We start from the raw sequence: 20688 nt of genomic DNA, 5'->3' as shown, positions 1-20688 counted from the left end.
GATGTCTCCATTCAGCTCTTTTCCCTTCCTGGAGTTTCTGAGAGATGCTTTCTGGGTCAGGCCAGGAGCAATACCTGTGGGTACCTGAATATTGGGCCCATTCATTAATGAGCTGATACACTCCAAGGACCTCTCGTCTGTTGTGGTTTGTGAGGTGCTTTGGGGTGTTCTGCACCTGTTCTGCACGATGATCTGAATGTGGCCCAGGCCTCACCTGCCACAACTTAAAAAATAGTAATCTCAAAAACATTGTAAAAAATAAATATTTGGGGGGGGGGAGATGCTCTTTTTTTTCACAAGCAAGTTGTTTGTTGAAGGGTGAGATGTTTGCTGTTTTTAAACTGCTGTGGCATACTCAGTCTAAAATCTTGCCCCTTTCCAAAATGTGTCTTCAGAAGAACAGACAGAATTTAGGTCAGCCAGAGAGCCCCAGAATAGAAATTCCTTGGTACCCACAAATTGTGCCTGGTGTATATGTGCCCTGTCCTGCCCTAGTCCTTCAGACATGTACATCACTTCCAGCATCTGCTTTTGATAGATTCATATAAAGCTCCCCTCAAACGTAAAACACTTCCAACAATGCTGTTTAAATAACTAGGGCAGTGCAGTTGCCACAGCTGACAAATGTCTTATGTCCATTTGAATATATATGGTCTGCCAGTACAGACTTGTACACACAGGTAACATACCCCTTCTCCCGATTTACCATGAACATTGCAGATGCTCATAAAAAGTTCACAGATGTTGCCCAGGCAAGAAATCAATGTACTCTTTTAAAAGTATGGGCTTTTTCAGCCATAAATACTCCAATGGTAAAAGTCTCCAGTGCTTGCCTGCCACAGGAGACTCAGAGGCTGCCCCTCTGACTCTCCAAACCACAACTACTTAAAGTCATGTTCTAGAGACCACAGAGGTTCCTCCCTGTCCCCTCCCAATTCCTGGACCCCAGCAACTGAGTGTAAGATGACACCTAGCTGGTTAATACCTTGTGGCCAGGGCTCATCATAATCAGCTCAGAATTCAGCTCTTCCATCAAGCCCTTCACAATAGCGGCTGCTTCCATATACCTCATGTGAGGCTGCCACAACATGTAATCAAACATCTTAATAAACTGTAAACAACCCTTCCTGCACCATCACCAGCTGGCTAGAGGTTAGCAAGGGTGGGTCAGTGGAGGAAGCCTGCCAACTTGTGTGACATCTTGGCTGGGGCACACGGTGCTCTGGTAGAGGCACTCCCCAAGGCTTAGCTTTACCACTTTAATCTCTCTGGGGCTCCTTGACCTGGCATCGGTGTGAGGATGAAAGGTGCAGCTTTGATCAGTCCTGCAGCACTACTGTATTACTGTGCCCTGTACAGCTCCCCATGCCCATGCTTCCCTCCCCAGCCTACCCAAGGAGGGAGCAAATAAATGCATTAGGACTACACTACCATGCTGATAGGCCAGAAATTTAGTGGCTGCAATGGGGGGGGTGGGGGGAAATCCAGATGCCAATTGGCGTAGGAATTCTCTCTAATCTCCTTTTAGCAGCAGCCCCTGGGGAGGTTTTGGTTTACAAACTGCAATCTGTTCTTTGGTCATTGTTCCTCCTGAGCCCTGGGCTGGCTCTACTGCCCATCCAATTGAAGGGCTTCCTTGCTAGTAAAGGGGGGGGGGAGGGAAAGAACCCCCAAGGAGGGGGAGCTGCAAAGAGAGCTGGAACACTTGCACAGCTCACAGTCCTACGTGGCACTTGAAGCACATCAGAACCACCCACGGATTAACCCTGGCAAGCCCCTTGAGGTGGGTCTGTCTTACTAGCCCTTGTTCACTGCTGCTGCTCAGTGGCAGGGACGGCTGGCAGAAGGACCAAGCCACTTGCCTCCTTGGAAAGGAGGCAAAATGGCAATGGAAAATCAGGGAAGGAGAGTCTTGGGGTGTCCAACCAGTAAGGACACAGGTAATCTCATGAGTACGGTAATCCTTAAAGTCAAACAGACACATTACCGTTACTGCTTCTCTATCCAGCCTTCTGGTTTCCTAGCAACATTTGCAAATTAGATTTGTGAGACAGGATCTGAATTAATTTTCTTACAATTAAAATAGTTTTTCTAGGGGTGTTTTAGCTATAATTCAGCAACAAACTATACTGTCTGCATGGGGTTAATAACAGATTGAATACACTCCTGGGCACAGGCTTACTAAAATGTTTCAGGACACTTGTGTGAGAAGGCAGAGGGCAGTTCTCTATATGCTCTGTTACTAGCTGGCAAATTGAGGAAGACAATAGGAAAGAAAAAGTGGGAGCTTCACTGCCAACACTGAATACAGCTCCCAACAGTTCACTTTTGTTATTCGAAGGAACAAACAAAAGCTGATGAAAACAATCCCAGCACACTTTCTGTCTCTCTAACAAAGATCAATGGTTAGGAAGAGTGAAAAACGCTATTCTGCACTGCCATAAGGCAGATCCTACACAGATGATCAAATGACCATCTGTGTAGTCCCAGCTTCTCTGTGGCATACTCTATTATAGCATGCAAGACGCCTAGACCTGAACTTGAACACCTTGTTTTTCAGGCTGTAGTGCATTGTGGGGCTCTGCAAGGAACACTGCTTCAGTAAGTACAGAAATGTACACTGATATTTCAGCAAAGAATAGTCTTTGCAGACTAAATGAGTTCTTGTTCCCTGGTCTTTGGGTTGGATGGTCTCTAGCTACCCCACTGCACTTACAAAAAACAGTAGCACATTCCCGTTACCACTGTGTGAACTGGGATATAGTGCTTTGTGTTTCACCTTTCCATAACCAACAGACATCAATACATATAGGAAACAAGGTGGACCGTGTCCAAAAGTAATAAAAGATACAGAAGACAAACATACCTGTCCACTCCTCTAGCAACATCATAGCTCAGTTCTGCTCTGTCCTGTGATGTCTCATGTCTCTCTTTGTTGTAGTTCCAAATTTCCATTCTCTCAATTCACAGATCCTTTTGTTATCTATGCTGCTCTGATGCTTTCCTTACCTGTGACTAGTGTCCTCATCAGAGCAGAAATACAGGAGGTCTCCAGGCTCAGACTACTTTGTAAATGAAATCACTACAGCCATCCCATGACAGAAGAGGATCCATTGCCATGTCTTACGAGGCAGACATCTTCAATATGGTCCAGGGTCCAATGCAGGGCAGTTTCAGTGCCACAGACTGAGCAGGATGCAGCTCTAGGGCCAGCTCCATTGTGCAGAAAAGGTTTCTTACCCACTACAAGTGTTTCTAGTGGCATGCAAAACATCAACTCCATAGTACTGGGTTGTCTTCTCTTAATGGGTGATTGAAAGGCAATGAAATCAATCAAGAAAATAACAGTTTTCAATACATATGGAGCCAACTGCGATATCTACACACTTGCAAAACTATACTGATTTGCGGTAGGGAAAAGTAACAGATGGTTGTATGGGCTGCCTATAACCTACATTAATTGTGGTTTAGAGTAACAGCAGCAATTTGGATACAGTGCAAGGAGGAAAACCTGCCTTCTAATTCTTTAAAAATAACATCTATTAAAATAATTTTTTTTACATTCAAAAATCACTAGAATTTAGTTGTCAAAAGCTGTATAAAATCAATAACTAACATACATACTATGATGTTTAGTAAAAGAACACCTGGGCTTTCAGGTCTCTGCTTTACCAATATTTTCTTCTGTATACAGGGAAATCATTTAAGCCCTGGTTCATTTTTGATGCAGCTCCAGAAGTGATAGATGGAAGCGACTAAGCTCAGTGTCTTTTGTCCTCTCTTGAAGAAAGGCTTCAGATGCCCTGTATAAATGCAATCTTTTATCATGCAACAAGTCAACATAGAAGAGATGAGACAGTTTTACTCATTGGGAAATAGATTGTCTTAGAAATGAATTCAGATATATCAACATGAAATACAGCAAATGAAAATTGCTGATTAATGGTTGCCATTCTTTTAGTTCTCTAAATGACAGTAATGCATTTGAGATGCCATTTGTGCCCATAACTTCAGAAAGAATATGGTACAGTACTTTGGATGTCACAGTGTATTTCCAGGAAAGACTAATTTCAAAGATTACAGACCTCAGTTACTTGGCTGCTTTTAGAACATCCTTATCTAGGGCTAGGTTGCATAGGGAAGATGGCAGAGATGGTCTGAAGGCACTCAACCAAGCAGCTGGGCCTTTTCCAGTACTGGGCTATGATTTCATGGAAATACACTTAGGGATAAGGACCTTTGTATCTAGTACAGAATAGAGGTTTCTTTACAGCTGTGGTTTGTGGCAACACACACCCCCCACCACCACGTTATTGGTTTCCCACATCCTTCAGACTTAGTGAACAGCTTTCAGGCAGAAACTCTGTCCCCTGTGGTATATGCTGGCGCTGTTGAATTATACCAAGAAATACCAATCTTTCAAGCGGTATATTCGAGGACAAAGATTTATTTCTCGCCCTTTCAGGGGGGTAGTGGTCTTTGTGCAGGGTGATATTCTTCATCTCTCATTCCACTTAGTTGGCTAGGCAAGATGATACCTCATTGCTGTCCACAGAGATCAATGCAAGAAATAATTACACGTAGGGGTTATGCATGTTGCCAAAAGCAAAGGTGACCTCCTTTTCTAGTCTGCCAACACTCAGACATTTCTCACTAGCTGTTTACAGATATTCATTCATCACATACAGAAATCAGCATGAGGCATTATAATAATGTATCATGGCCAGTGCATGTACATCACTTGATGAAAGAAGCCAGCTGGGTCATATCAAACCAGAGATTTCCTGACATTCTTCAGGAAGGAATTCTTTTTTCTCCTGAAGTTACTATCCTCTTCAGGAAGCAGACAAAACAAAGATTTGCTGTGCAACCAGGGGCAAATATTACAGGATTTGTGCAATGCACATAGTGCAACGACTGGGGAATGTCTTGGCAATTATGTTCTGGTCCTTTCTTGAAACAAAAATTTATGGTCTTTTGAAGTGCTGAAACCCTCTTGCAGGTAGACTAGATGCTTAGGAGTTCTCCACTGTTTTCAAGGATTTGTAAGAAACTCCACTTGTGGGGGAAAGCAGCAGCAGACAGTCTGACTCACAACAAGAGTCTCTGGAAGACACCCAGCTTGCAACAAGCTGCCTTGCATGACACTATTTGATATCTGCCCCCTCAAAGGACACTTGCTACAGAAATCTCCAACTATATTTTAGGATCTGAAGATCTCATTTGGATACTACCATGCTAAGTGCTCTATTGTGCTAATCTGAAGAACTGGAAACAAACAAACAGAACAAACAACAAAGAGAAACAAAATAAAGAAGATGGCAATAAAATCTCAGGGAAGTATCATGTGGCAGCAGTTAAAATGTTCTGACTACACATTTTAAAATGTCTTTCATTTTTTATCAATTTCACCTGCTCTCAGCCAAGCCATCATTCAAAAGATCTAAGAAAACCGCAGAGCCACAATTTGGCAGGAAGAACCACCAATCTTTATTCTTAGATATTTTTCATGAGAGATTTTCAGTAGACATATGGAGACATGAGTTTTGTAAGTCTGTGGATAAGAAAAAAAAATTCCTAGCTGATATCATAGACAAAATGTATTCCACAATAAATTTCTGGAATTAGAAATGGTGGCAAAAACACACTTTCGGGAGGGAAGACAACCCCAGTTTGAATGGAGGAAGCATCATGCAACTGAAAGCATAAGTACTGTAACTAGTGGCACTAATGGGATGCCTACAACTTCATTTGCCCTCCCAGTAGATTCACAGCTGTCCATCTGCACACTTTGAAGAATGGCACAGACTTCCAAGATGTATTAAATATATCTGACACAGCATGAACTTTCCAGAAGGTCATATAAGTAAGGCAAAACCACTTGAAAAACATGAGGTGAATCCTATATAGTAACTGCTGGAAACAGTGGGGAAAAATCTCTTGCCATTTTTCTTCCCCAATCTCAGAAAAAACAAATTTTATAGTAGCATGAGGGAGTGATGACAGTCAAATATTTGACTTGGTAGTAGAAGAACTTTTCAAAGATCCCTTCCTGACTTTTGACATGGTATTACTCAAGACATAGGGATTAGATCAATAACCCTAAAACATTTTTGGGGTAGATTTTATGACTTTTGAACTAACTACACTGAGTACAGTAACTTGTCTCCTCTTAGTCTGGGGGAAGGAGACTACACTTTACCATTCCTATAACTATGGTGAAATGAGATTTTCTAAAATACTCTTGCAGGGACACCAAATTAAACTAATGTTCTGGGGTTGTCTTCTGTTGCACATCCCAGAACACCAGTAGGCAAAAGGCCAAATACAATGCTGAAATTGCTTTTAAAGGTAACAGCACCTCTTCCACCTGCCCCAAACAAATAAAAATTCTGGTAATAAAAGATACATTTTTAACAGCCCCCAAATTCTTAACAATTGCATCAATTTTGGTTTTTTAAGGCCAATTCAATTTTTTTGTTTGATAGGTCAGATAAAGAAGCTACTCCTTTTCAAAGAACATAAGATTTCTCAAGCTCATTGTGTGCACTGTAGGCGTGGACTTGAAGAGGCCCTGTTAAGTATACTCTTCTCCCTAGGGAACCACTATGATTCACTGAATACCACTGGCAAAGGCTTCACACCAGGGTCTCCACAGTGATCAGTGATTCTTTCCTTTAAATTGGAAACAGCAGTGAAAACTCTTTTTCAATGAGGGCCAGTAAAATCCTTTTTTGGTAAGGTAACAGACAGAGCAGACTCCTCAGGGCAGACTTGGTGTCTTGTTTGTCACCTTTAGTTCAGTGGAGTTTGTCCTCTGTGTTAAAACTGCGTGGAGGGGCACAGAATCCAACAATTTTGGAGAAGGTCAGCTTGCATTTCCTAACTGCTTATCTCTAAGGCAGCAGGGAAACTTAATCTCATTCTTTGCAAAAGGACAGTAGGGTTCTAAAATGGGAAGAAAGCAGTTACCAGGTACAGTAGTTCTTTAAGATGTGCTGTGGTTGTGCACATTCATCCCGAAGGTGCTCTGCACCGAAGCACTTTGGAAGGCAAAGATGGCGAGAAGTGAAATGTGTATGAATAAGGTAACTTAAGAGCTTCAGCTAGTGGTAGGTATTTTCTTTTCCATATTTAAGCGATTAACCATTTACAAACATCACATTATGAATTGCTTCCATAGAGCAACCTACTTTCCCCCAAAATCACAACTGTCTAGAGGTGGATCTTGGTGTCCTTTATGCTCTTGTAAGAGCTTCATCATTCTGAAAGCCTCTGCAATATATAGTGCCCACCCAGGCGAAGGTGTAGACAAGCTGCATGTGACAAATTAGCAGATGTCAGCAGTGGAGACTTTTCTTAGAAAACCCAGACTGAATTCTGGTGGAACATGCCGCTGTCCTGGAAGGCAGCTTTGCCTTGGCTGTTCTAGTAGGCTGTACTGCAACTGTCAAAATAAAACATTCATACAAAGTCAGACTACAAGACCATCTAGCCCATCTCTCATTTCTGACAGTGGTTGAGAGCACATGCTTGATAGACAAGCTAAAAATTGCAAAAGCCCATTGTGATGTTTCCCCAGAATAGTCACTTAAAAGGTCTTAGAAACTTCCTGCTTGTTTTTTAGTTTTAATATTTAATATGCCCTAATAGACTACTTTTTCATGGACTTGTCTACTTGTCTTTTCAAACCACAAACACTTTTTTGTATCCACAACATCTTGTGACAAGGAGTTCCATGGATGAATTACACACTGTGAAAAAAAAAAATCGCGCGCACTCCCCACCCCCTTTTTTTTTTTCCTTCTTTGAATTTGTTATCTGCTAATTTAATTTGATGCTCCTACTTCTTCTAGTGGGCAAGACTGTCAACAATTACTCCTTTTTCACCTTCTCCCTTACACTCCTCCTTTACCATCTCTTTTCTAGTTAACCACTTTCTGTATGAAGAAAACTATGAATGTTAAGTTTAGTGCTCTTGGTATAGCCAATCTCAAGGACTGTTTGACTGACCTGATTCTGCAAAGATAAAATAAGGTTCTCCTGATGTTTGGCATAAACAAGGACGTCTTAGCTTTAGAAACAAGAGGTTCTAGAAAGAAGAAAAGGAAGTCAAGTCCCAGGTTTAAGTAAAGCTCAGAAGCTTCTTTCTGAAGAAACTCATGACAGATCAACAGGAATAATGTGTCCAGAAAGGAAATAGTATGAAGAGGATCAATCAGCCAGTTACTTTCTGCAACCAAAAAAATCCAACTATTTTAACACCTGCAAATAACCCATCCAGATTCAAACAGTGAGCCCAAGATTAATATAAGCAGCAAATGTAGGACTGACTGAGGAAAAAAAAGTCCTTGGCAGTTTGATCAAGTAAACCTTAACAAAAATAAGTCAGGAGCCAGGCTAATTTTGTTTCCAGCAAATAATCCAAAATGACTGGGACTGTTGTATTAGTGCAAGGTACAGGCCTGAAAAAAATGCAAGCTGAGAATCCAGTCTGTTCTGTAAGCTCACCTATAAGTCGATGATCTCCTTCACAGGTAAAGAAGAGGAATGGTCCAGCACTGTCAGCCATTCAACTCCATGCACTCCATGCACACAGAGACTATCCATATTCCGGTATGAGGAAGAGGCACAGCATTGAGATTCCTACTAGTAAACAAAGGTCTTGATAACAAAACCTCCTGTCATAGCATGGAACCAGTATCAGAGATATGTATGTTGACCTTCCAGGCATCATAATGAGGAGCATTTCCAACAAACCATGATTGTCCAAAAGCATATGTAGTCTTGAGAATTGAAATTTCTGTATGTCTCGTTGGCACCCAAGACTAAACGGTCTATCTAGTGCCACCTCCCACTGATGGCACTCACACGACTTGTAAGGCTGTTTTAAAGGCCAAGATGAACCATGTAAAAGTGAAGTTAATACTTCACATACTGAGTACAAGTCAGCTGCTTCTGGAGAGGAGAGAATCTAATATCCCTCCCTTAATTTTTATGTTATGTTATGGTATGGTCATCACCTAAACACAGCACAAAATGCTTGCATGAACTCTACATTATCTCAGCCTCCAGGACTCTGATGTGGACCTTACTCTTTTCAAGACTAACAAGCCTGATTCTCTGTCATTGGAACAGGCTCCTTAACTTAGAAGTGATGCAAAACATCACAGAGTAGGAGAGAAGAAGAGGACCCCCTGCTTACATTATCCAGTCTCACAACTGAAGTAGATGCTGAATGACTGTTGGGGTCTTCTATTAGTAATTTTTCTTTTCTCACAGTAAACAAAGGTGCTTTCAATGAAACTCACTGATGAATACAGGGAAGTAAATGTCATAAAAGCAGAGACAAACTAATCCCCACTTGAGGAGCACGTATATAATTGTACTGCCGTCATATGCAACTATTATAAATCCAAAATGGTTTGCTATCCTCCATTCCTCCCTTGTACTAGAAAACACTTCCTGTAAAATGCCTTCTCTCCAAGATGTGTGGGAAACAGTTCTATTCTCCCCACTGAATCTCTTAACTGAAGCAGTCTCCGAGAGGTTTTTGAAAAGGGACGGATGTGGAGGTAGCAGAGCTGCAAAGAGACAAAATACATATGTTATCCTTCAGTACACAGTATCCACCACGCACAAACACATACATGGACTCCAGGCTGAGGAGTACAGGGTGATGGCAAAAACAAGAGGCTGGAATCGCAGGACTTGTTCCTGATTCTCTATTGCACATGCTCCCAAGGTAACAGCATTTGTGGTCAGAGTTGGGATCAGCAGAAGCCCAAGGCAAAGGAATACTGCTATTTCTTTTGATGCTCAGGCTGCCCTAATAGATCCTGAGGCTGAACAGTAGTTCAAGGTCTAGGCGTTTGGCTTCAGGTAAAGGACCAGTCTTGATATCCCTGTTTTGTTTTTTTTTTAATTTGTTGGAAGCAAAAGAAAAATTTTCCAGAAACAAAGGATGCAGGACTTCACTGCTGCTGAAGCTGACAAAATTCATGCCTTTGAAATGAGGGTCTTAGACTGCAATGTGCATTCCTCTGAATATTTAAAAAATCTTAGAGACAAGATGTCTGATACACTGCTACTAAGTCATCACAGTTACAGATGTGCTGTGGCTACATCTAACATGCAATGCAAAGAAGTTCAGAAAACATGCTGGCTATAACTGAATACAAGTAATTTTCCCAAAATGAGTGAGTGGGAGACTGGCAAAGCTGACACAACAATTAACCTATGTTCATAATAAGCCAGCACTAACTGGTAATTTGCCAAAGATGTAAGAATGCTGCCAATGATCCTCTGAAGACAATCACCTTTCCTGGGCTAACTGTGCATTTAAATCTCTATCCTCCAAACCTCTCTTATAGTTTTCAGTGGTGGCTGTGACAACCTGAACAAAGAAACTAGAGAGAATAAAAACAGAGATGAGAATTCCACAAGGATGTATATCCTATAGCTACTTGATCCTGCACATGAAACCCAGTGGAATAAGGATAACTCAGATCCCCTGGGAGGAAGAAAGGAATGGAATCTATTATTTACTGAAGCTAAATCTTATAGGGAAATAGCCTCTCCAACAGTTCTGGAACAGAGCTGGAGGCTATAGCCAATACCACACATAAGCAGATTAGGCTATGAGAAGACAGACCCAAGGTCTTGAAGCCCGCAGCTGCTGAGGACGTGCAGAAGTTTGAAGTAACAACTTCTGCAACTAAATTTTCACTAATCACGAGCCGACAACTTGATGCACCAGTAGGAACATGTCTTGGAGATCCACGGGTGGAACTCAGTGATTACAGACAGAAGGGACATGATCTGAAAGTAATTTCACAAGATTTTACAAATCTCTTGGTCACTGATGATATATGATGGCAGCACAGGCAACAGACATATGATATGGAGATTCTTGAAGAACACAGCTGAAAAACACCGAGAAAGTGAACATGATCATGACTGTCTAGGAAATGAAATATAAACCAATGAAGTAAGAAAGGGAACAGCTACATCAGAGAACCGCATTTTGGACAAATGAAGTATTCAACGTCTGTCGTATGTGTAAGTGGAACAGAAATAGAAAAATGCACGTTCTGTCCTATGAATTCATGCCTGGAGCAAGCGATAGCGCAACCAACGGGATATGAACATAATTATTTCATCTTCTCACAATTTATCTGGTCTTGAATGACAGAAAATATGCATAATTCAAGAGTGAACATGAACACAATCATTTCAAGAGAAAACACTTTCCCCCTCTGACGCTGTTTCTTCTATCAGCCATTTGGGTTGATCATTATCTACTTGCCAACACATGAGAATGATCTCTTAACACTGACTATACAGGCTAGAAATAACAGGGGAGCTGTGGAATTACAAAACAGATCAAACAGGCTGTTAGAATCCAATCTCTGAGGGCTCCAATACAGACAACAGGAGATTTTGTACCATTTGAGAATTACAATCATAACATTTGCTGTTTTACAAGGCAGAAGTTGCAAAATACTGAGTTTTCCTTTAACCTGGCACCAACAAAGAGCCAGAGCTAAAGCTGCTTCCTGTTCATTTTAAGGATGTGTGGATCTTCTCTCCAATACATTTTCCAGATGCTGATGTTGTTTTCTAACACAAGCAAATTAATTTTCATAGCAGTAGGCAAATTTTAACTGGAGTGCTTCATCAAGCCACTATTGCAACTGATAGGAGCCACCTGGGCCCTAGGGTTCAAGCTTCAGTCTGAAAACATCAGACAAAAAGTTTATAAAGCCTAAACAAACAGAAATCAAAATACAAAAATAAGCCACACAGAACATAAGCATCCAACAGTAAAACATAAAGATGGATTTTAAATCCTGTCCAATACAATGACAGCAAATATTTTGGGGGTGTGAATTCATAACTGAAATTATAACCAAAAAAACCAAATTAAATTACTTTATTCAGACCAATAATTTCTATGGCTCTGTGCCAAAATTCAAGATGGCAACCAACACGAATGTCTCCAGTCATATGTTCCAATATTTTTCTCTGTGATCGTTGCCATGTAATGACAGCAGAAAATCTTAGCTGTTACTAGACTGGGACAGACTGAAATGGCTAGGCAAATGAGACTTTATGTTCAAATTTGGACCTTAGGAACAATACAGACAGCTGGAGGACCTGCGTCTTCTAGAAAGATCTCACAGTTAGTGATCAGGAAGAGGTGGGAGGAAGGGACCCCAAGACTCAGCAGCAGAAGCTCTCAGAGGCAATCATTCACCTCAGCTTGCAGGTGTATCACCAGCTTCCACAGATGTTCATATACTCTCCTCAGTGGGTTGTCCTCTAACCAGGGCCTCCTCTTCACTCTTTCCTGGGTGTTATGGGAGTGTGGTGGTACAAAGTCACTGCTGCTTTTTCCTTTGTCCTATACCTGAAGCAACACCCTGGATTCCTCACCTGGTGTTCAGTGTCGGTCCTTCTCTGCGAGCAGAGGCTGGAAAAAACACAAAGCAAAGATTTTGAGTAATCACAGCAGACTTTTGTGGGAAAAACTGCTGCACTGCTCTGCAAATCTCAGCCATCACGAGAAATCTGGATCTCTCTATCACACACCCTCTCTCTACAGTAACAGATGAGATCACAGATCAGTATGACAAAACCTAACTTAATAAGCTACTGTGTGAAAAAGTAGTCCTGGTATTCCTCTCAAGCCCCAGAATACCTTCTTCACTCTTCACCTCTGAGTCATCTGACTCCTCTCTTTACATGCTCCTCCAGTAGCTCTAAATCCTTGTCCGATATCAGTATGCTTTGTCTCTTTCTTTGTGTCTTTTACTCATTCACTTGCATGGGAGGCTACTTCCCCACTCCAAAAGATGCTGAGGACCTTGGTGCAGGCGAGATGGGGGTGTGAAAAGTTTGATCTTTAAAAGAAACAAAATGGGGATAATGGGAAGAAAAATTTTGTTTCCTTATTACAAAGATATGATTTTAATTCTACATACTGCAACATTTTCCTACTTAGACATGTTATGGGAAAAAGTCAATGTCATCTTCACTTCTTTTACTTAAAAATCCTCAGACAGTCCTTTAAAAAGAAAAATCCAAAACACTTAGAAATGTACCAAGTTTATTTTGGTCAGTTTGCATTTTACAGCTAAGGTAGTAGGTAAAGCTTGTCCTGTGTATTTAGCACATCAGCTTGCTCCTAAATGTGAGTGACAGTTGTTGAGAGCTGTTTATTAAAAATATTGCTATATTTTAAAAAATATGCTCTCCTTGAAAGCCCAGCATAGAGCCAAATGTCACACAGCACAGAGGATCTGGAAGGTTGTTTAGAAAGCAGGATTGTCAGCTATGTCACTGCACAGAAAGTTTGGAACCTGAATTAGGAACCAAACTGTCAACAATGTGTATTAAGATAGGATACCAGTCCAGAATACCATCCCTTGGCAATGTGCTGAAATTAAGGAAAACAAAGGCACATGAGAGAGGCAGCCAACTTCAACCTCATCTTCCTGTTTTGAAGAGACCTTTCAGCCTTCCTTTTCCTACAGAAATGCACAGTACAGTTTGTCTTTTCTTACAAACTGAATGAAAATCACTTTGTGTGAGCTCCTCTTGTATGGCTGCCTTGAGAACTGAACACAGAGAGGGGCATTCCTATGTCTACAAGTAAATACATAGGTTCCTACCATGAGTGCAGCTGATGGCCAATTCAATAATTTAATAAATATTAATGTATATAATTCTATGAAGTTTTATCATTTCAAAGCTACTGGTGAGCATTCCACCTCCTTCTGGTTGAGTAGGGGGGACAGAAAAAAACCTCATTCCTGACAGCAGCCAACATTAAGGGTTGATTGTCCCTAGTGATGAGAGTCACTGCAGTGAATCACCACATACAACAGAATGAATCTCCTTTATTGTCTGCCTACCAGGAGGTGTTAAAGTATCTGCCTGTATGTCTGTCCACATGTTTACATACTATTATGTCATCCATGACTGCACCTCAAAAACTTTAACACTTTTGTACTTAGAACAGTTACATAGGGAGAAGAAAAGGATTACCTCAATTTTATGGGTATGATTCTGAGTCACAAGGAAATCACAGGAGTTGTGTAAAGTCATTTACAGGATACCTGCACACTAAAATTCAGTGCCATATAGACTTTCCCAACACAGATGTACACACCCTTGATCAGACACCAGCACCTTATCTACTCTGCTTCTAAGCTGCAGGAATGAGACAGAGCAGAGCACTAGGCTAGATGACAGTACCAGGTCAGGGACCCATGCTAACATTTTTTAGAGCTAGTTTGGGCTGTTTCATCATACCCACAGCAAGTCTCTGGCAGAACTAAGAAGCATGTTGAAGCTTCCTCAATCTAGTGTTGAAAACAGGAACTTCCTTTCTCCCTGAAAAGCTCTGATAATCCTAGAAATTCAGATTTTTTTATCCCAGAGCAGAGGGAATTTCTAATCCTACAGTGATGCCCAGCATTCTCTTGATAATATATAGTGCAACTAAGAAAGGCAATAAATAGATATGGTTTATTTATATCCATGGGTGACTGACACTAGCAAGCCAGGACAGCTGACAACAGAAGGACAGCCTTCCCTCCCCCATCTTTTGGGCACAATTTCAAGTTGGCTTGCTGGACTGGGCAGGCAAGGGAAAGCAGCAGGTCCAAGTCATGAAAATTTACTTGGAGGGGGGCATGACACAAACAGTATGCACAACTGTATTCAAGTGAAGTCTCCCTGCATGAAAAGAGCAATGAGCAGCCTCATTAACAAGTAGAGAAATTGTAGTGGAAGCCAGCATGAGCCCTCCTTCTCCCCATGTTACAGAGAAGACACCAGGTGGGCTCCTCACCCTGACTGCTAATGCCCTTCTGTACTAGAGCCTTCATTCTGATTTCTCTTATTCAGCTCCCTACTCCCTGGTTTGTTGTGGCTCTCTCTTCTCTGGCTCTTCCCCACATTTCATTTCATAACTTCAGACACTCCTTTTACTCTATTCACACACATTTTGGCTTCTATTTTTAGTCTCAATAAAATAATGCCAGATTAAAACAAAATCCAATTTGGATGGGCAAAGTCATCCTCTCTATAGGTAGCTTAAAGCCAAAGGGCCAGATGTGAGATAGAAGTAGCCAAGATATTATATAACCTCTCCCCAGTCTTTGCACACCTGATCTTGAATGACATTTCCAACACAGCAAGGAAATACAGGCAGTTCGCCATCACCTAACTACTGAGAACAAGCAATGCTCAGCCTTCAGTCAGGCAAAAATGCCAACTGCCTGAAGTCATTACTTATCCTGCTTTGGAGTTTTCTTTGAGTCTGTCAGAAGTGAAGGCTCCTAAAATTCAAGCTGGGTTCTAGTTCTTAAACAGGGAAGCCAATTCCTAGAGACTATCCTTTCTTTTTTCTCCTGCTTTCTGAGTGGTCCTGAGACTTAGAATGTCCTTTCAGTGGCATAAGACCAGTAGCAACAGGAAAAAGTTCCTTCCTTTCACAAAAAAAAAAAAGGCAAAAGGTTAACTAAAGGTGTGAGAGGCAGGCTGCTCTTACAAGTTAAGGAATAAATGTAATTTCTGATCATTAGAAGTGAACACTGACCCTCAGCTCTAGCTGAGAAGCGATGACTGAGTTGGACATTATCTCCTTAACATCACCTGAGAAGGGCCTGGAATGCTGCTTTTGGCAGAGCTTTACACTCTGCTGGGATTTAATGAGACTTAGTAACTGGATAAACTGGAACATAGTCATGCCATGTTGATAATTTGTATCTATTTTAAAGGTATTCATTAGAGATATCAATATTTGCTCATTGCTAGTCATAAGGTAATGGTTCCATGCTCCTTCAAAGAGTACCAAGAAACAGAGTGATGAGAAGGTCTTTCTCTACCCTTCTTTCCCTTCTGGTCCATCTGGTACTACAGGCTTGTCTGTCATTATCTGACCTGGGACAGATGCAAAAACTATAACAGGGAGAGAAATTATCTTTTCCCCCTTCCTGTTTGCCCTCTTTATGAAACTGTGGAAGTCAGCAGGGGAGAGAGAGAAGATCCAAGATGTTTTTGTGATGCATGAAAAAACAATAGCTTTAGGAAGACAATTCTAAGAACAAATGTGAAACCAAATATCTTCCATTGTAACTGATTCTTTGCCCTCCCAAAAAAGGGAGGCACAATAGCAGGATTCACCTCAAGCTCCACTGCTTTCCAAAATACGATAAAATGGACTGATTCCATTTCTCAATAATCCTTTCCCTGCACAGAGACAGCACTACAGAGAGAGATGCTGACAGAATGTTATTACTGCTGTTGACAAAGGCTGTATGCAGGGTGAGAGGCTGCACTAGAAAAGTTTGATGCAAGGTGCTGGATATCACACTGCTGTTCCCTTTCAGTGACCCACCCAGAGCTTCTCAGCAGACAGGTGGCTCTGGAAGGATTTATGTGGAAGAGCTCATCATTGCTCCATTCCTGGACTAGGATAAGTAATGAGGTGACATCAAAAGTTGCTCCTTTGTGTTATATCTTGAGCCTGAGTAGCCAAAGCAGTCTGAGGTAGAGGTTACTTGAGGTGCCCATTTGAAGGTCACCTTTCAAAGTCAAGACCACTTGTGCAGTCAGTCACAGCAACAAGAGAGAACCAGGAGGGTGGCAAATGAAGACTGGAATTAACAGGATTAGTGGGAGGGAGGAGGCGTACCAGCAATGTGCTGTGCAGAAACCCGAGTGATTTCTTTTCCCAGCTGCTCCTGATGAAGGATTTGGACAGTGTGGTGAGACCAGCTGAAATCATAGCCAAGGTTCCTCTTGGGAATGTGGTAACAACACAAAAATAAATACATTGGTGTTCAACAATCTACTGCCTTCCAAGGCTGCAGGGGAGCCTGGCAGAAGCTGGGGAAGCCTGGATGAAGCCGGGCAGCTGAGAATTCCACCCTACTGTAGCAAATGGCTGGGAGTCTGACACAGGCCATGCACAGTGGCAACAGTACATATCCCATCCCATCACATCCCATCCCCACCCTTTAAGACACTGGCTGATAAAAGAATCTCCCAATCCCAGGTATTTTTTTTGTTTAGATCTGGCAAACAATACAAAGTGATTGTATGCATCTTGTTTAAATGCCTGTTGGGTTTACTTGCCTTTTTTTTTTCCCTTTTGCTGGTGCAGGACAATTTTGAAGCTTGTACTTTTGCATACCTGCTAAAAGAACCTCTTCTTTCCTTAAACTTATATAAAAGAAGCTGCATTTCTGGAATAATGTTAATTCAAGCAGTGGGTAGACAACGGCCAGTCACAACTTAGCGCCTCCAACGTTAACTCTTAATTTCAGGTCTCTGGTAACAAGACATACATGAACTTCTTATGAAGGACCATACAATAACCTTGGATATAAAAAACTTTAGAAATACACATTCCACCTGTAGATTTCCTGTAAAATGAAAAAAAACTGGAGCGTGCTAGATGCAGAGAAGAGTAAGCGCAAAAGAGTGCTCCTTACTATCACTAGTTTGCAAGCAGGCCCCATTCATTGGTCTATACTGGACCACACTGCTTGCACATTCATTTTATTTGGATGGTGTTCAGACACTGCTCTCCACCTTAGCCTAAAGAAGGAAATCACTAGAAAACTAAGAACAGCAGCCTGCCTTCTACGTGGATTAGATCCAAACCAGTTTATTAATCCCCATATTCTTCAGCTAGTCTCTTGGCAGTTCAGGATCCAGTTTTAAGCCCTTACAGATGATGATACACTTTATTTCAAAGAGGTGCAAACCTTCAGGACTTGGCATTCATGCAGACAGGGAGGCCAGGTGAATGGCCAAAGTAAACAGACAACTGTGCATCATCCTGCAACTAAGCTCAGATACAGACCTGGGAATCACAGGGAATAAAATCAAGTCTCTACTACCTAGCTCAAGAAGTTTCCTCCCTAGCTTCAGAGGAGTTTTGACATTCACCTTCTTTATGAAGTATTCTCAAGAGAGATAGAATACAAAGAAATTGGTTTTGGACTCATGCTTTAAACCAGACTAGGTAGAGATCTGAGACTTTGCATGAATTAGCAGTCTTCACTGCTGTCAAACTCCGATAGCATGTTACTAACTTTTACCTCATCTAATCAGAAACTCTAATGCTTTTTTCTTCTCCCAGAACACATAGTGGAAAAGCCATGTGGAGAGCAGTTATATAAACATTAGCACAATAAAACTGCATCACTGTTAATCAGTCTGAGTATGAAAAGGTGAAAGTCCTGTCAAGCCTGGAGCCAAGCATCAGTCTTGCCCAGTTTAATCATAATTCATATTTGTTTGTAATTATATAGGTTATTAGCACATTATATTTTTGTCATAGAAAAACAGAACCCCAGTGGCATTCTGTATTCTGAAGCTTTTAAAATAAAAAAAAATCACAAACTCTCAAGAAGTTTGCAGCAAGCAAAAGAAGCGGCACAAAGACAGAAGACAGATTTCACTCATAGCTGCTGTTACCTTTACAAATCAAACCAAACCAAATAAAATTGGCTGGCATCATCAACTTGTGCATCCACTCCACAACTGCACTGAGGGGTTAACTATACTTTCAGATTGTTCCTGTCTTCAGGCTCTTGCAGACAAGAGTCCAGCTCAGGAACAGAGAAGCTGCCTGCGACTATGCTGTTATGTTTTCATAAAGTGCCCCCTTCGTTCTCTATTCTCCCTAAAACCTGCTTGTATTAGCATTTATCAAAAAGGAAGAAAAATAAAAATAATAAATTTCTCACTATGAGGTCTTCCACGTATAGAACTTCATTGATGTTTCTTGCCAGTTGTCAAAAGCTAAATTCTGGTGGAAAAATGACACCTTTTTTACCTAGAACTTCACTTTCTTGAGAAAAAGAATTCATGTACTATTCACCTAATGCCACTAGAGAAGAACAGAAAATAAACCAGCAAAATATGGCAAGATGTCTCCATACACCTTACATTGTTAACATATACAGTAAAAAAAACGACCAGGCTGTAGGTTCCTTCCTTTATCATCTGACTTCACCATATCAAACACAGCCTCATCAAGACAACCTGGAACTGAACAACCCGCTATACTACTTAGCTTAGCTGTTACTCAGCGAGCTGTATTGCGAAGAAGACTTGGAAAACAGAACTGATTTCTTAGTTAACCATCACCCTATTTCACTAACACTAATTGAATTGCTAAATTCCATGAAGCAGGAAACAATCAGTGTAATGCTGAGGAACTCTCAAAGTAACACAGAATAAAAAAAGCAATGTGATAATGGCTGTATTTTCAGAATGACTGACAACCCACTAGCAGCTGGGTGTTCAATTTCAGTGAAAAATCAGGTCAGAAGCATTTTGAATGTTCCCTAGAGGTAGTAATGCTTAGTATTTCTTTGATAGCATAAATCTTGTTAAACTTTCAGGAACTTTGATAGGAAACTGTCTTTTCAGACACTACAAATAACCCCCAGATGATAGCTTGCAGATTTAGCTTCCTGTCTGTAGATACTCATGACAATCTCTGCCTTCCCTCTCATCATGCCAGTGGTGCACAGCTCACACACAACTTCTGCTTCTCCATGAAATGAGGATGAGGCCATAGGGATGAGAGGCTGCCACACTTTCATTGTAGTGATGACTTGTTTCAGAATCCTGAGTTGCTTTGCAGAAATGCCGACTCCTATTCTCCCTTTTATTTTGTCTCAAGGGATCTGTCCTCAAGAGCTTGAGCCCACCACACAACAGTATCTACAACTGGTATTCTACAGCTGCAGTACTAACCACCAGTAAACTATTTTCTGGACAATCTAGTTAAAAGTTTCCATACTGCCTGACTCTCTGTTCCTTTGAGCATTATACTTACTTCTAGTTAGATCATTTGTGACACCTTTATGCTTCATTTCTGCAGAGCCCCATAGCTATCCCTCAGATAGGCTGTTAGAGGAGAAGGCCTATTCAAGCTTCTCAGACATGTTTGAACATTTCTCTGTGTATTTATACAGAGGTTCTGCCTGGTTCCTCTTTTAACTCCACAACTTTTCACAGCCTTCTATCTTTAAATGCTTGCAGTTTATTCTGTAATCTGCTTTATTACTTGTATCTCCAACCCTCTAGCTGGTATCTAGGATACTAAATATATGTGAAACAGTAACCCCAAATAAGCTGCTGATGAGGGAAATCAGGGCCCTAGTGTAAGCAATCAATGGGGAGAGCAAAGAAGAAAAACAGCTGTTCCTGCAGGAAGGACCAGAGTAGTTTCTGAGACACACAGACTGGGCACAGCAGCCTCTGATGCATACCAGTGGCTTGGTGCAAAGCTGAAGAAAATATCATTCCCCAGTTTCCAAGAACAAACATTTTGCTCTAGTTAGTTCAATCACCACAATACTTAGCACTGTTCTTGGCACTATATGCCTCTTCTAGCGACAAGGAAGCTTTGAGTGACACACCCACCATGGTTCTGCTAGCCTACCCCTAGCCAAACCAGAGTTCTATCTAAGCCTTCACATTCTTAGCTAAATGGCAGGCTAAACCCTTTGTTTCACCTTCAGAGTGGATAACTTTAGTACAGAGTAGCTAGCCTAGTCTTACAGAAAGAAACATGAGCTGAAGTTCTCAGTTCTCACCGGATTACAAGTACTCCTGGAGACAGTGACTACCCTAAACTCTGTAGCTGTT

The 20688-nt window shown here is 41.3% G+C and overlaps 1 protein-coding gene across 1 annotated transcript in view; it reads right to left on the bottom strand.

The window, feature by feature from the left end:
• Positions 1–11923: 11923 nt before the first annotated feature.
• The window catches only part of TTLL5 (tubulin tyrosine ligase-like family, member 5), a 136273-nt gene continuing 127508 nt past the window's right edge, over positions 11924–20688 (bottom strand). The window contains exon 33 of the mRNA XM_010583727.1: positions 11924–12475. Within this exon, the coding sequence (XP_010582029.1) occupies positions 12435–12475 (41 nt within the window). The 3' untranslated portion in view covers positions 11924–12434. The remainder of the gene's footprint in view (positions 12476–20688) is intronic.

The sequence above is a fragment of the Haliaeetus leucocephalus genome, unplaced genomic scaffold (genome assembly GCF_000737465.1).
Source record: "Haliaeetus leucocephalus isolate CR32 unplaced genomic scaffold, Haliaeetus_leucocephalus-4.0 Scaffold932, whole genome shotgun sequence".
In the NCBI taxonomy this organism is placed as follows: Eukaryota; Metazoa; Chordata; class Aves; order Accipitriformes; family Accipitridae; genus Haliaeetus; species Haliaeetus leucocephalus.
The sequence above is the reverse complement of the archived record's forward strand: the minus strand, read 5'-3'. Positions and strand labels throughout refer to the sequence as shown.